Genomic DNA, 14,447 nt, shown 5'->3' with positions numbered 1-14,447 from the left:
AGAGAAACCCCGTCTCCACAAAAGATACCGAAATGGGCCCGGCGTGGTGGCACGGCCCCTGTGGTCCCAGCTTCTTAGAGGGCTGAGGTGGCAGGATCGCCTGAGCTGGGCAAGCGGAGGCTGCAGTGACCCTTCCTCATTCCACTGCACTCCAGCCTGGGTGACACAAGCGGAGCACATCTCAAAGAAAACTGCTGTTTATTTGAAGAAAGGAACTCTTGGATTTCATACATAAATGCTAACAACTGCTACGTTCCTTAAGTCAAAATACTTTTACTAAGCACCGCAAAGAATCAATCCCAATCTTTTCACCCAGAACCCCTGTGAAAGAATGGCGACACCTTAATCAGCTTATTTAGGTTCTCGATCAGGAAGTCTAAACCTGCCAATCAGAGTTTCTAATTACCATGAGGTGACCGGGTTAACTACCTTGACTTCACCTCCTACGAGCTCCTGCAAGCTTTAGTGAAAGTTTGCATTCTAACTCAGGGCATTTGTTGGCTTCACACGGGCTGGTAATCACAGATCCGTGTGCCAGATACGACACACACACATACACACAAAGAAAGACACACACACACACACACGCACACATAAGCAGGCACACGCACGCACACACCCACAAACACACACACACGCACACGCACACACACACACACACACACACCATTAAGTAAACTTGGTTCGCAGGCGTTACCGACAGTGAGGGGCAGAGAGAGAAATAGAAAGACCTAAGCCGCAAGGCAAAACCCAGCAAGGGCAGCAGAAGAGATCAAAGTCCTGTGCCCTTGGCTGTCAGCAGAGTGGGTGCTGGGAAGCTTCTGGAAGCAGGCACCTGAGTGGATGCCGGTGCACCTCAAAAGAGGCCTTCAAGCCTGAAGAACATGTAAGGAGCCAGAACAGGGTGTCACAGAGATACTACCCTTAAGGAAGACAGAAAAGCATTCGTTCCGGGGAAGGGGACATAATCCAATCAGCGACCCTGTGAAACTCAGGCATGTCCGGGCATGGTGACCCACGCCTCTATTCCCATCGCTTTGGGAGGTCGAGGCCGGCGGACCCCCTGAGGTCCGGAGTTGCACACCAGCCTGACCAACATGAGGAAATCCCGTCTCTTCTAAAAAGACGAAACTCGGTTGGGCTTGCTGGTGAGCGCCTGTAATCCCAGCTACTCAGGGGGCTGAGACAGGAGAATGGCTTGAACCCGGGAGGCCGAGTTTGCAGTGAGCCCACATCCCACCATTGCACTCCAGCCTGGACAACAAAAGCCAAACTCCGTCTCAAATTAAAAAAACAAAACCTCAGAAAAGCTTCCCCAGCAAGGGCCAGAGACAACGCCAGTCTCTATTTCTTGACAGCAATTCAAGAGAGAATCTCGGGTGGCTTGCAAAACTCACAAGAGAGCAGAATATCCTCCCCAAGGCAGAGAAGCCACACGCTCTTTCTGGAGGTGGAGTAGCCACCCATCACCGTGCAGCCCCTCCCCACTCCCAGCCAGAAACCCCAGCCCCTCGGAACCAAATCCACTGGCAACAACCTTTCTTCCTGGAAAACGTTTCACCTGCCAAAATGGAAAACAAACATGATACGAGCAAACGCAACTCAAAACACAAACACAAGGAAACAATCCGAGCAAGCTCTAGCCCCTCATAGCTCATCGATGCCCCCACTGGCATGCTACTGAAAACAGCGCCTGCACCCATTAAACTCATTCATTACTGGAGAACGAGACAAACCTTAGCAGATCCCGGCTCCCACAGCGACAATCCCGCTCGAAAACACAGAAACGAAACAACCCCCGCACAAAATATAAATCTACCCCAGATAGAATTCAGCATCAACCTAAGGATCCTGCTGTAACATTACTACACTGACCCAGGACAGCTCAATTCCCTTCCCACCTATTTACAAGATAATCCTCATTCAGGGAGCTCTGGAAGCATCGCCACTATTGCACTAGGATCCTCTTCGTGAGGCAGCTGGAAGTCTGGAAACACAGCAAATTTACTTATTTCTCTACACGACACGGAGGGTAATTCTCAGAAAAGGCTTAACACCCGAATCCCCATTCCCCGATTCTCAGGCTTTAACGATTATCCTTCTGCGGAAGAAACACACACACACACACACACACACACAAACACAGAGAGAGAGAGAGACAGAGAGAGAGAGAGAATGTCATGCGAGGATGTAAACATTAAGCGAAATCGCCGCCGACAGCAGAAACAATAGCCGACACCATAGACACTTGAAATGGTTCTGTTTTCCTCATTTGGACTGAAAGGTGAGAGTGGAACTCGGCTGCCCAAACCGTGGCACCAATATCAGCCGCAGGCCAGAGCAAGCCTTTCCGAGGAGATTTTAAACAACCGGTGGGAGCAAGATCCTGAAGCATTTCTTCCAAGATTGGTCACAGGAGATGAAACCTGGCTCTACCGGCAGGATCCTGAAGACCAAGTACGAAGCCATGGCTACCAAGAGCTGGCAGTGCTCCAGTCGAAGCCGTGGAGGAGCAGTCAAGAACAGAGGTCATGGCCACCGTTGTGGGGGGTGGGGATGCCAGAGGGATTCTGCTGGTTGACTTCCTGCAGGGCCAAACCCTGATCACATCTGCTCGCTAGCAGAGCGTTTTCAGAAAGTTAGCCAAAGCTGGAGCGAAGAAGGTCCCCACCAGAGAGTTCTTCTCCACCACGACAGTGTTCCTGATCATGGCTTTCTTCGAACAAGGGCAGCTGGGCAAGACCTGCCATGGGAAACCGTGAGGCGTCCACCTGACAGTCCTGATTTGGCGCCTGCTGACTTCTCTTTGTTTCCTCGTCTTGGAAAACCTGTAAAGGGCACCCAGTTTTCTTCAGTTAACAAAGGAAAAAAGATTGCATGGAAATAGTTAAATTCCCAGGACCCTGGGGGCTTTAGCGATGGGCTAGACGGCGGGGAAAAGACACTGCTTCCAGAAGGGTCTTGAAGTTGATGGAGCCGAGGCTGAGAAGTAAAATACGCGTATTTCCTCTTTCTCCCTTAATCCTACTTTTCTACGAATGTTTCCAAGTCCCCTCACACAACGTCAATCCCAGGTAAAGAGTTGTCATCCTCTGTTGGTTCTTCTTCCTACGATTTCGTCTTGCGGTGTTGTTATTTTCGCTTTGACTCCCAAGAAGATTCTCTCTGTGTCTTTTGGAATCCACAGATGTGGAAGCTGGGAACATGGAGGGCCAACGGTAGAACTCAGTGGGGTGTGTCCAGGCTGCAATTAACCTAATGAACCTGCGGGGCACAGCAGTCCACCTGGCGTGGACCGTCCCGATTGGCTGCATTGGGCTGACGGAATGAATTCCTATCGGGGCGGGGCAGCCCAGGGGCCAAGGGGGTCAGGGCTTGAGCCCTGGGTGGGCCCGGGGCTGGCTACATAAGGCCGGGCTCTGGCAGCGGAGCTTCACTCTGCCTTGGACGGCGCACCGCACAGGTCACTCCAGGCTGCGGCTGCACATCCCGAGGAACAGAAGCGGGCCTGCTCAGCTGTCTGCAAGGACCGGCGTTCCAGACCAAGTGGCCCGCTGCTCCGAGGACCCAGCTCGCTCCAGGCTGTGACTCCACATCCCGAGGTCGCTGCCTGGCGACCGGGCAGCGAGGACCGGCCACCCCACACTGCCTGTGCCGCCGCCCCGAGGACAGAGCCGCGACCGCGAGGACAGCGACGCCTGCACAGCTCTGGCGAGATGGCGGCACGGTCCACTACGCTGCACGCAGTGGAGAAGCTGCAGGTGCGTCTGGCCACTAAGACGGACACGAAAAGGCTAGAGAAATATTTGCAGAAACTCTCCGCCTTGCCCATGACGGCAGACCTCCTGGCGGAGACTGGAATCAGAAAGACGGTGAAGCGCCTGCGGAAGCACCAGCACGTGGGCGACTTTGCCAGAGACTTAGCGGCCCGGTGGAAGAAGCTGGTGCTCGTGGACCGAAACACCGGGCCTGACCCACAGGACCCTGAGGAGAGCGCTTCCCGACAGCGCTTCGGGGAGGCTCTTCAGGACCGGGAAAAGGCCTGGGGCTTCCCAGAAAACGCGACGGCCCCCAGGAGCCCATCTCACAGCCCTGAGCACAGACGGACAGCACGCAGAACACCTCCGGGGCAACAGAGACCTCACCCGAGGTCTCCCAGTCGCGAGCCCAGAGCCGAGAGAAAGCGCCCCAGAATGGCCCCAGCTGATTCCGGCCCCCATCGGGCCCCTCCAACGCGCACCGCTCCCCTCCCGATTCCCGAGGGCCCTGAGCCCGCTGTGCCCGGGAAGCAACGTGGAAGAGGCCACGCTCACGCCGCTCAGGGCGGGCCTCTGCTGGGTCCAGGCTGCCAGGGCCAACCCCAGGGGGAAGCGGTGGTGAGCCACAGCAAGGGGCACAAATCGTCCCGCGGGGCTTCGGCTCAGAAATCGCCTCCTGTCCAGGAAAGCCACTCAGAGAGGCTGCAGGCGGCCGGCGCTGATTCGGCCGGGCCGAAAACGCTGCCCAGCCATGTCTTCTCAGAGCTCTGGGACCCCTCAGAGGCCTGGATGCAGGCCAACTACGATCTGCTGTCCGCTTTTGAGGCCATGACCTCCCAGGCAAACCCAGAAGCACTCTCCGCGCCAACGCTCCAGGAGGAAGCTGCTTTCCCTGGACGCAGAGTGAACGCTAAGATGCCGGTGTACTCGGGCTCCAGGCCTGCCTGCCAGCTCCAGGTGCCGACGCTGCGCCAGCAGTGCCTCCGGGTGCCTAGGAACAATCCGGACGCCCTCGGCGACGTGGAAGGGGTCCCCTACTCGGTTCTTGAACCCGTTCTGGCAGGGTGGACGCCCGATCAGCTGTACCGCACAGAGAAAGACAATCCCGCACTCGCTCGAGAGACAGATGAATTATGGAGGATTCATTGTCTCCAGGACTTCAAGGAAGAAAAGCCACAGGAGCACGAGTCTTGGCGGGAGCTCTACCTGCGGCTTCGGGACGCCCGAGAGCAGCGGCTGCGAGTAGTGACCGCGAAAATCCGATCCGCACGTGAAAACAAACCCAGCGGCCGACAGACAAAGATGATCTGTTTCAACTCTGTGGCCAAGACGCCTTATGATGCTTCCAGGAGGCAAGAGAAGTCTGCAGGAGCCGCTGACCCCGGAGATGGAGAGATCGAGCCAGCCCCCAAGCCCGCAGGAAGCAGCCAGGCTCCCTCCGGCCTCGGGGAAGGCGGCGGCGGCAGCATTAGCGGCGGCAGCAGCAACGAGCACGCGGCGCCCGCGGACAAAACCCGAAAACAGGCTGCCAAGAAAGTGGCCCCGCTGATGGCCAAGGCGATTCGAGACTACAAGGGAAGATTCTCCCGACGATAAACTCAGCACTTGCCTTACAGATAAAATCTGGGGGGAGGAGGGCCAATGCAAAGTCAGTGCGGGTTGGGGAACGAAACTTCCGATGGACACCAGAACCCTTGGCTTGGTGCAAAGTTGAGCCTCCGAATCCTGCAGGTGTCAAGGGCTGGCCCTGTGATTTCTGCCTCCCACACCCAGCCACTGCCTCCCTGCTTGGAGGACACCTCAGAATTCACAAGATATTATGAACGCATTCGGATCAATTCTACTTTGGTGGTTCACTGATCGTCTTTTAAATAACGCCCTAGTTGCAATCATAAATCAGGTACAAGATGTGAGATTCCCTTTTGTCTTTTTTCCTTTCTTTTGAAATCATCGAGTACATAAGGAAGGACTTCTTAGACACAAACTCTCAATCCATCAGTTGACACTGATAACTCCGACTACGCAAAATGTTTTGTTGCCGTTGGTGTTTTCGTTTAGAGAAAAGGCCGGGCATGATCCTGTAATCGTCAGCCATCCTCCTCTGGGAGGCCGAGGAAAGCAGATCGCTTCAGCCCAGGGGGTGGAGAACAGGCTGGGACAGACAGAGAAACCCCGTCTCCACAAAAGATACCGAAATGGGCCCGGCGTGGTGGCACGGCCCCTGTGGTCCCAGCTTCTTAGAGGGCTGAGGTGGCAGGATCGCCTGAGCTGGGCAAGCGGAGGCTGCAGTGACCCTTCCTCATTCCACTGCACTCCAGCCTGGGTGACACAAGCGGAGCACATCTCAAAGAAAACTGCTGTTTATTTGAAGAAAGGAACTCTTGGATTTCATACATAAATGCTAACAACTGCTACGTTCCTTAAGTCAAAATACTTTTACTAAGCACCGCAAAGAATCAATCCCAATCTTTTCACCCAGAACCCCTGTGAAAGAATGGCGACACCTTAATCAGCTTATTTAGGTTCTCGATCAGGAAGTCTAAACCTGCCAATCAGAGTTTCTAATTACCATGAGGTGACCGGGTTAACTACCTTGACTTCACCTCCTACGAGCTCCTGCAAGCTTTAGTGAAAGTTTGCATTCTAACTCAGGGCATTTGTTGGCTTCACACGGGCTGGTAATCACAGATCCGTGTGCCAGATACGACACACACACATACACACAAAGAAAGACACACACACACACACACGCACACATAAGCAGGCACACGCACGCACACACCCACAAACACACACACACGCACACGCACACGCACACACACACACACACACACACCATTAAGTAAACTTGGTTCGCAGGCGTTACCGACAGTGAGGGGCAGAGAGAGAAATAGAAAGACCTAAGCCGCAAGGCAAAACCCAGCAAGGGCAGCAGAAGAGATCAAAGTCCTGTGCCCTTGGCTGTCAGCAGAGTGGGTGCTGGGAAGCTTCTGGAAGCAGGCACCTGAGTGGATGCCGGTGCACCTCAAAAGAGGCCTTCAAGCCTGAAGAACATGTAAGGAGCCAGAACAGGGTGTCACAGAGATACTACCCTTAAGGAAGACAGAAAAGCATTCGTTCCGGGGAAGGGGACATAATCCAATCAGCGACCCTGTGAAACTCAGGCATGTCCGGGCATGGTGACCCACGCCTCTATTCCCATCGCTTTGGGAGGTCGAGGCCGGCGGACCCCCTGAGGTCCGGAGTTGCACACCAGCCTGACCAACATGAGGAAATCCCGTCTCTTCTAAAAAGACGAAACTCGGTTGGGCTTGCTGGTGAGCGCCTGTAATCCCAGCTACTCAGGGGGCTGAGACAGGAGAATGGCTTGAACCCGGGAGGCCGAGTTTGCAGTGAGCCCACATCCCACCATTGCACTCCAGCCTGGACAACAAAAGCCAAACTCCGTCTCAAATTAAAAAAACAAAACCTCAGAAAAGCTTCCCCAGCAAGGGCCAGAGACAACGCCAGTCTCTATTTCTTGACAGCAATTCAAGAGAGAATCTCGGGTGGCTTGCAAAACTCACAAGAGAGCAGAATATCCTCCCCAAGGCAGAGAAGCCACACGCTCTTTCTGGAGGTGGAGTAGCCACCCATCACCGTGCAGCCCCTCCCCACTCCCAGCCAGAAACCCCAGCCCCTCGGAACCAAATCCACTGGCAACAACCTTTCTTCCTGGAAAACGTTTCACCTGCCAAAATGGAAAACAAACATGATACGAGCAAACGCAACTCAAAACACAAACACAAGGAAACAATCCGAGCAAGCTCTAGCCCCTCATAGCTCATCGATGCCCCCACTGGCATGCTACTGAAAACAGCGCCTGCACCCATTAAACTCATTCATTACTGGAGAACGAGACAAACCTTAGCAGATCCCGGCTCCCACAGCGACAATCCCGCTCGAAAACACAGAAACGAAACAACCCCCGCACAAAATATAAATCTACCCCAGATAGAATTCAGCATCAACCTAAGGATCCTGCTGTAACATTACTACACTGACCCAGGACAGCTCAATTCCCTTCCCACCTATTTACAAGATAATCCTCATTCAGGGAGCTCTGGAAGCATCGCCACTATTGCACTAGGATCCTCTTCGTGAGGCAGCTGGAAGTCTGGAAACACAGCAAATTTACTTATTTCTCTACACGACACGGAGGGTAATTCTCAGAAAAGGCTTAACACCCGAATCCCCATTCCCCGATTCTCAGGCTTTAACGATTATCCTTCTGCGGAAGAAACACACACACACACACACACACACACAAACACAGAGAGAGAGAGAGACAGAGAGAGAGAGAGAATGTCATGCGAGGATGTAAACATTAAGCGAAATCGCCGCCGACAGCAGAAACAATAGCCCACACCATAGACACTTGAAATGGTTCTGTTTTCCTCATTTGGACTGAAAGGTGAGAGTGGAACTCGGCTGCCCAAACCGTGGCACCAATATCAGCCGCAGGCCAGAGCAAGCCTTTCCGAGGAGATTTTAAACAACCGGTGGGAGCAAGATCCTGAAGCATTTCTTCCAAGATTGGTCACAGGAGATGAAACCTGGCTCTACCGGCAGGATCCTGAAGACCAAGTACGAAGCCATGGCTACCAAGAGCTGGCAGTGCTCCAGTCGAAGCCGTGGAGGAGCAGTCAAGAACAGAGGTCATGGCCACCGTTGTGGGGGGTGGGGATGCCAGAGGGATTCTGCTGGTTGACTTCCTGCAGGGCCAAACCCTGATCACATCTGCTCGCTAGCAGAGCGTTTTCAGAAAGTTAGCCAAAGCTGGAGCGAAGAAGGTCCCCACCAGAGAGTTCTTCTCCACCACGACAGTGTTCCTGATCATGGCTTTCTTCGAACAAGGGCAGCTGGGCAAGACCTGCCATGGGAAACCGTGAGGCGTCCACCTGACAGTCCTGATTTGGCGCCTGCTGACTTCTCTTTGTTTCCTCGTCTTGGAAAACCTGTAAAGGGCACCCAGTTTTCTTCAGTTAACAAAGGAAAAAAGATTGCATGGAAATAGTTAAATTCCCAGGACCCTGGGGGCTTTAGCGATGGGCTAGACGGCGGGGAAAAGACACTGCTTCCAGAAGGGTCTTGAAGTTGATGGAGCCGAGGCTGAGAAGTAAAATACGCCTATTTCCTCTTTCTCCCTTAATCCTACTTTTCTACGAATGTTTCCAAGTCCCCTCACACAACGTCAATCCCAGGTAAAGAGTTGTCATCCTCTGTTGGTTCTTCTTCCTACGATTTCGTCTTGCGGTGTTGTTATTTTCGCTTTGACTCCCAAGAAGATTCTCTCTGTGTCTTTTGGAATCCACAGATGTGGAAGCTGGGAACATGGAGGGCCAACGGTAGAACTCAGTGGGGTGTGTCCAGGCTGCAATTAACCTAATGAACCTGCGGGGCACAGCAGTCCACCTGGCGTGGACCGTCCCGATTGGCTGCATTGGGCTGACGGAATGAATTCCTATCGGGGCGGGGCAGCCCAGGGGCCAAGGGGGTCAGGGCTTGAGCCCTGGGTGGGCCCGGGGCTGGCTACATAAGGCCGGGCTCTGGCAGCGGAGCTTCACTCTGCCTTGGACGGCGCACCGCACAGGTCACTCCAGGCTGCGGCTGCACATCCCGAGGAACAGAAGCGGGCCTGCTCAGCTGTCTGCAAGGACCGGCGTTCCAGACCAAGTGGCCCGCTGCTCCGAGGACCCAGCTCGCTCCAGGCTGTGACTCCACATCCCGAGGTCGCTGCCTGGCGACCGGGCAGCGAGGACCGGCCACCCCACACTGCCTGTGCCGCCGCCCCGAGGACAGAGCCGCGACCGCGAGGACAGCGACGCCTGCACAGCTCTGGCGAGATGGCGGCACGGTCCACTACGCTGCGCGCAGTGGAGAAGCTGCAGGTGCGTCTGGCCACTAAGACGGACCCGAAAAGGCTAGAGAAATATTTGCAGAAACTCTCCGCCTTGCCCATGACGGCAGACCTCCTGGCGGAGACTGGAATCAGAAAGACGGTGAAGCGCCTGCGGAAGCACCAGCACGTGGGCGACTTTGCCAGAGACTTAGCGGCCCGGTGGAAGAAGCTGGTGCTCGTGGACCGAAACACCGGGCCTGACCCACAGGACCCTGAGGAGAGCGCTTCCCGACAGCGCTTCGGGGAGGCTCTTCAGGACCGGGAAAAGGCCTGGGGCTTCCCAGAAAACGCGACGGCCCCCAGGAGCCCATCTCACAGCCCTGAGCACAGACGGACAGCACGCAGAACACCTCCGGGGCAACAGAGACCTCACCCGAGGTCTCCCAGTCGCGAGCCCAGAGCCGAGAGAAAGCGCCCCAGAATGGCCCCAGCTGATTCCGGCCCCCATCGGGCCCCTCCAACGCGCACCGCTCCCCTCCCGATGCCCGAGGGCCCTGAGCCCGCTGTGCCCGGGAAGCAACGCGGAAGAGGCCACGCTCACGCCGCTCAGGGCGGGCCTCTGCTGGGTCCAGGCTGCCAGGGCCAACCCCAGGGGGAAGCGGTGGTGAGCCACAGCAAGGGGCACAAATCGTCCCGCGGGGCTTCGGCTCAGAAATCGCCTCCTGTCCAGGAAAGCCACTCAGAGAGGCTGCAGGCGGCCGGCGCTGATTCGGCCGGGCCGAAAACGCTGCCCAGCCATGTCTTCTCAGAGCTCTGGGACCCCTCAGAGGCCTGGATGCAGGCCAACTACGATCTGCTGTCCGCTTTTGAGGCCATGACCTCCCAGGCAAACCCAGAAGCACTCTCCGCGCCAACGCTCCAGGAGGAAGCTGCTTTCCCTGGACGCAGAGTGAACGCTAAGATGCCGGTGTACTCGGGCTCCAGGCCTGCCTGCCAGCTCCAGGTGCCGACGCTGCGCCAGCAGTGCCTCCGGGTGCCTAGGAACAATCCGGACGCCCTCGGCGACGTGGAAGGGGTCCCCTACTCGGTTCTTGAACCCGTTCTGGCAGGGTGGACGCCCGATCAGCTGTACCGCACAGAGAAAGACAATCCCGCACTCGCTCGAGAGACAGATGAATTATGGAGGATTCATTGTCTCCAGGACTTCAAGGAAGAAAAGCCACAGGAGCACGAGTCTTGGCGGGAGCTCTACCTGCGGCTTCGGGACGCCCGAGAGCAGCGGCTGCGAGTAGTGACCGCGAAAATCCGATCCGCACGTGAAAACAAACCCAGCGGCCGACAGACAAAGATGATCTGTTTCAACTCTGTGGCCAAGACGCCTTATGATGCTTCCAGGAGGCAAGAGAAGTCTGCAGGAGCCGCTGACCCCGGAGATGGAGAGATCGAGCCAGCCCCCAAGCCCGCAGGAAGCAGCCAGGCTCCCTCCGGCCTCGGGGAAGGCGGCGGCGGCAGCATTAGCGGCGGCAGCAGCAACGAGCACGCGGCGCCCGCGGACAAAACCCGAAAACAGGCTGCCAAGAAAGTGGCCCCGCTGATGGCCAAGGCGATTCGAGACTACAAGGGAAGATTCTCCCGACGATAAACTCAGCACTTGCCTTACAGATAAAATCTGGGGGGAGGAGGGCCAATGCAAAGTCAGTGCGGGTTGGGGAACGAAACTTCCGATGGACACCAGAACCCTTGGCTTGGTGCAAAGTTGAGCCTCCGAATCCTGCAGGTGTCAAGGGCTGGCCCTGTGATTTCTGCCTCCCACACCCAGCCACTGCCTCCCTGCTTGGAGGACACCTCAGAATTCACAAGATATTATGAACGCATTCGGATCAATTCTACTTTGGTGGTTCACTGATCGTCTTTTAAATAACGCCCTAGTTGCAATCATAAATCAGGTACAAGATGTGAGATTCCCTTTTGTCTTTTTTCCTTTCTTTTGAAATCATCGAGTACATAAGGAAGGACTTCTTAGACACAAACTCTCAATCCATCAGTTGACACTGATAACTCCGACTACGCAAAATGTTTTGTTGCCGTTGGTGTTTTCGTTTAGAGAAAAGGCCGGGCATGATCCTGTAATCGTCAGCCATCCTCCTCTGGGAGGCCGAGGAAAGCAGATCGCTTCAGCCCAGGGGGTGGAGAACAGGCTGGGACAGACAGAGAAACCCCGTCTCCACAAAAGATACCGAAATGGGCCCGGCGTGGTGGCACGGCCCCTGTGGTCCCAGCTTCTTAGAGGGCTGAGGTGGCAGGATCGCCTGAGCTGGGCAAGCGGAGGCTGCAGTGACCCTTCCTCATTCCACTGCACTCCAGCCTGGGTGACACAAGCGGAGCACATCTCAAAGAAAACTGCTGTTTATTTGAAGAAAGGAACTCTTGGATTTCATACATAAATGCTAACAACTGCTACGTTCCTTAAGTCAAAATACTTTTACTAAGCACCGCAAAGAATCAATCCCAATCTTTTCACCCAGAACCCCTGTGAAAGAATGGCGACACCTTAATCAGCTTATTTAGGTTCTCGATCAGGAAGTCTAAACCTGCCAATCAGAGTTTCTAATTACCATGAGGTGACCGGGTTAACTACCTTGACTTCACCTCCTACGAGCTCCTGCAAGCTTTAGTGAAAGTTTGCATTCTAACTCAGGGCATTTGTTGGCTTCACACGGGCTGGTAATCACAGATCCGTGTGCCAGATACGACACACACACATACACACAAAGAAAGACACACACACACACACACGCACACATAAGCAGGCACACGCACGCACACACCCACAAACACACACACACGCACACGCACACACACACACACACACACACCATTAAGTAAACTTGGTTCGCAGGCGTTACCGACAGTGAGGGGCAGAGAGAGAAATAGAAAGACCTAAGCCGCAAGGCAAAACCCAGCAAGGGCAGCAGAAGAGATCAAAGTCCTGTGCCCTTGGCTGTCAGCAGAGTGGGTGCTGGGAAGCTTCTGGAAGCAGGCACCTGAGTGGATGCCGGTGCACCTCAAAAGAGGCCTTCAAGCCTGAAGAACATGTAAGGAGCCAGAACAGGGTGTCACAGAGATACTACCCTTAAGGAAGACAGAAAAGCATTCGTTCCGGGGAAGGGGACATAATCCAATCAGCGACCCTGTGAAACTCAGGCATGTCCGGGCATGGTGACCCACGCCTCTATTCCCATCGCTTTGGGAGGTCGAGGCCGGCGGACCCCCTGAGGTCCGGAGTTGCACACCAGCCTGACCAACATGAGGAAATCCCGTCTCTTCTAAAAAGACGAAACTCGGTTGGGCTTGCTGGTGAGCGCCTGTAATCCCAGCTACTCAGGGGGCTGAGACAGGAGAATGGCTTGAACCCGGGAGGCCGAGTTTGCAGTGAGCCCACATCCCACCATTGCACTCCAGCCTGGACAACAAAAGCCAAACTCCGTCTCAAATTAAAAAAACAAAACCTCAGAAAAGCTTCCCCAGCAAGGGCCAGAGACAACGCCAGTCTCTATTTCTTGACAGCAATTCAAGAGAGAATCTCGGGTGGCTTGCAAAACTCACAAGAGAGCAGAATATCCTCCCCAAGGCAGAGAAGCCACACGCTCTTTCTGGAGGTGGAGTAGCCACCCATCACCGTGCAGCCCCTCCCCACTCCCAGCCAGAAACCCCAGCCCCTCGGAACCAAATCCACTGGCAACAACCTTTCTTCCTGGAAAACGTTTCACCTGCCAAAATGGAAAACAAACATGATACGAGCAAACGCAACTCAAAACACAAACACAAGGAAACAATCCGAGCAAGCTCTAGCCCCTCATAGCTCATCGATGCCCCCACTGGCATGCTACTGAAAACAGCGCCTGCACCCATTAAACTCATTCATTACTGGAGAACGAGACAAACCTTAGCAGATCCCGGCTCCCACAGCGACAATCCCGCTCGAAAACACAGAAACGAAACAACCCCCGCACAAAATATAAATCTACCCCAGATAGAATTCAGCATCAACCTAAGGATCCTGCTGTAACATTACTACACTGACCCAGGACAGCTCAATTCCCTTCCCACCTATTTACAAGATAATCCTCATTCAGGGAGCTCTGGAAGCATCGCCACTATTGCACTAGGATCCTCTTCGTGAGGCAGCTGGAAGTCTGGAAACACAGCAAATTTACTTATTTCTCTACACGACACGGAGGGTAATTCTCAGAAAAGGCTTAACACCCGAATCCCCATTCCCCGATTCTCAGGCTTTAACGATTATCCTTCTGCGGAAGAAACACACACACACACACACACACACACAAACACAGAGAGAGAGAGAGACAGAGAGAGAGAGAGAATGTCATGCGAGGATGTAAACATTAAGCGAAATCGCCGCCGACAGCAGAAACAATAGCCGACACCATAGACACTTGAAATGGTTCTGTTTTCCTCATTTGGACTGAAAGGTGAGAGTGGAACTCGGCTGCCCAAACCGTGGCACCAATATCAGCCGCAGGCCAGAGCAAGCCTTTCCGAGGAGATTTTAAACAACCGGTGGGAGCAAGATCCTGAAGCATTTCTTCCAAGATTGGTCACAGGAGATGAAACCTGGCTCTACCGGCAGGATCCTGAAGACCAAGTACGAAGCCATGGCTACCAAGAGCTGGCAGTGCTCCAGTCGAAGCCGTGGAGGAGCAGTCAAGAACAGAGGTCATGGCCACCGTTGTGGGGGGTGGGGATGCCAGAGGGATTCTGCTGGTTGACTTCCTGCAGGGCCAAAC

General features: G+C 54.6%; 3 protein-coding genes across 15 annotated transcripts in view; 2 read left to right on the top strand and 1 right to left on the bottom strand.

Moving 5' to 3' along the window:
* Window positions 1-14,447, bottom strand: part of KATNAL2 (katanin catalytic subunit A1 like 2) — a 240,550-nt gene that overhangs the window by 123,377 nt on the left and 102,726 nt on the right. The gene's annotated exons all lie outside the window — the stretch shown is intronic.
* LOC129528427 (elongin-A3-like) lies at window positions 3,717-5,586 on the top strand. Its single transcript, XM_055368806.2, has one exon. The coding sequence runs from the start codon at window positions 3,717-3,719 to the stop codon at window positions 5,352-5,354; it is 1,638 nt and encodes a 545-aa protein (XP_055224781.1). The 3' UTR covers window positions 5,355-5,586.
* LOC129528420 (elongin-A3-like) lies at window positions 8,798-11,513 on the top strand. The gene has a single exon (XM_055368800.2). The coding sequence runs from the start codon at window positions 9,644-9,646 to the stop codon at window positions 11,279-11,281; it is 1,638 nt and encodes a 545-aa protein (XP_055224775.1). The 5' UTR covers window positions 8,798-9,643; the 3' UTR covers window positions 11,282-11,513.

The sequence above is a fragment of the Gorilla gorilla genome, chromosome 17 (genome assembly GCF_029281585.2).
Source record: "Gorilla gorilla gorilla isolate KB3781 chromosome 17, NHGRI_mGorGor1-v2.1_pri, whole genome shotgun sequence".
In the NCBI taxonomy this organism is placed as follows: Eukaryota; Metazoa; Chordata; class Mammalia; order Primates; family Hominidae; genus Gorilla; species Gorilla gorilla.
The sequence above is the reverse complement of the archived record's forward strand: the minus strand, read 5'-3'. Positions and strand labels throughout refer to the sequence as shown.

Bases quoted from the DNA above. Each gene is read 5' to 3' on its own strand.
- LOC129528427 (XM_055368806.2), top strand. From the start codon at position 3,717: ATGGCGGCACGGTCCACTACGCTGCACGCAGTGGAGAAGCTGCAGGTG.
- LOC129528420 (XM_055368800.2), top strand. From the start codon at position 9,644: ATGGCGGCACGGTCCACTACGCTGCGCGCAGTGGAGAAGCTGCAGGTG.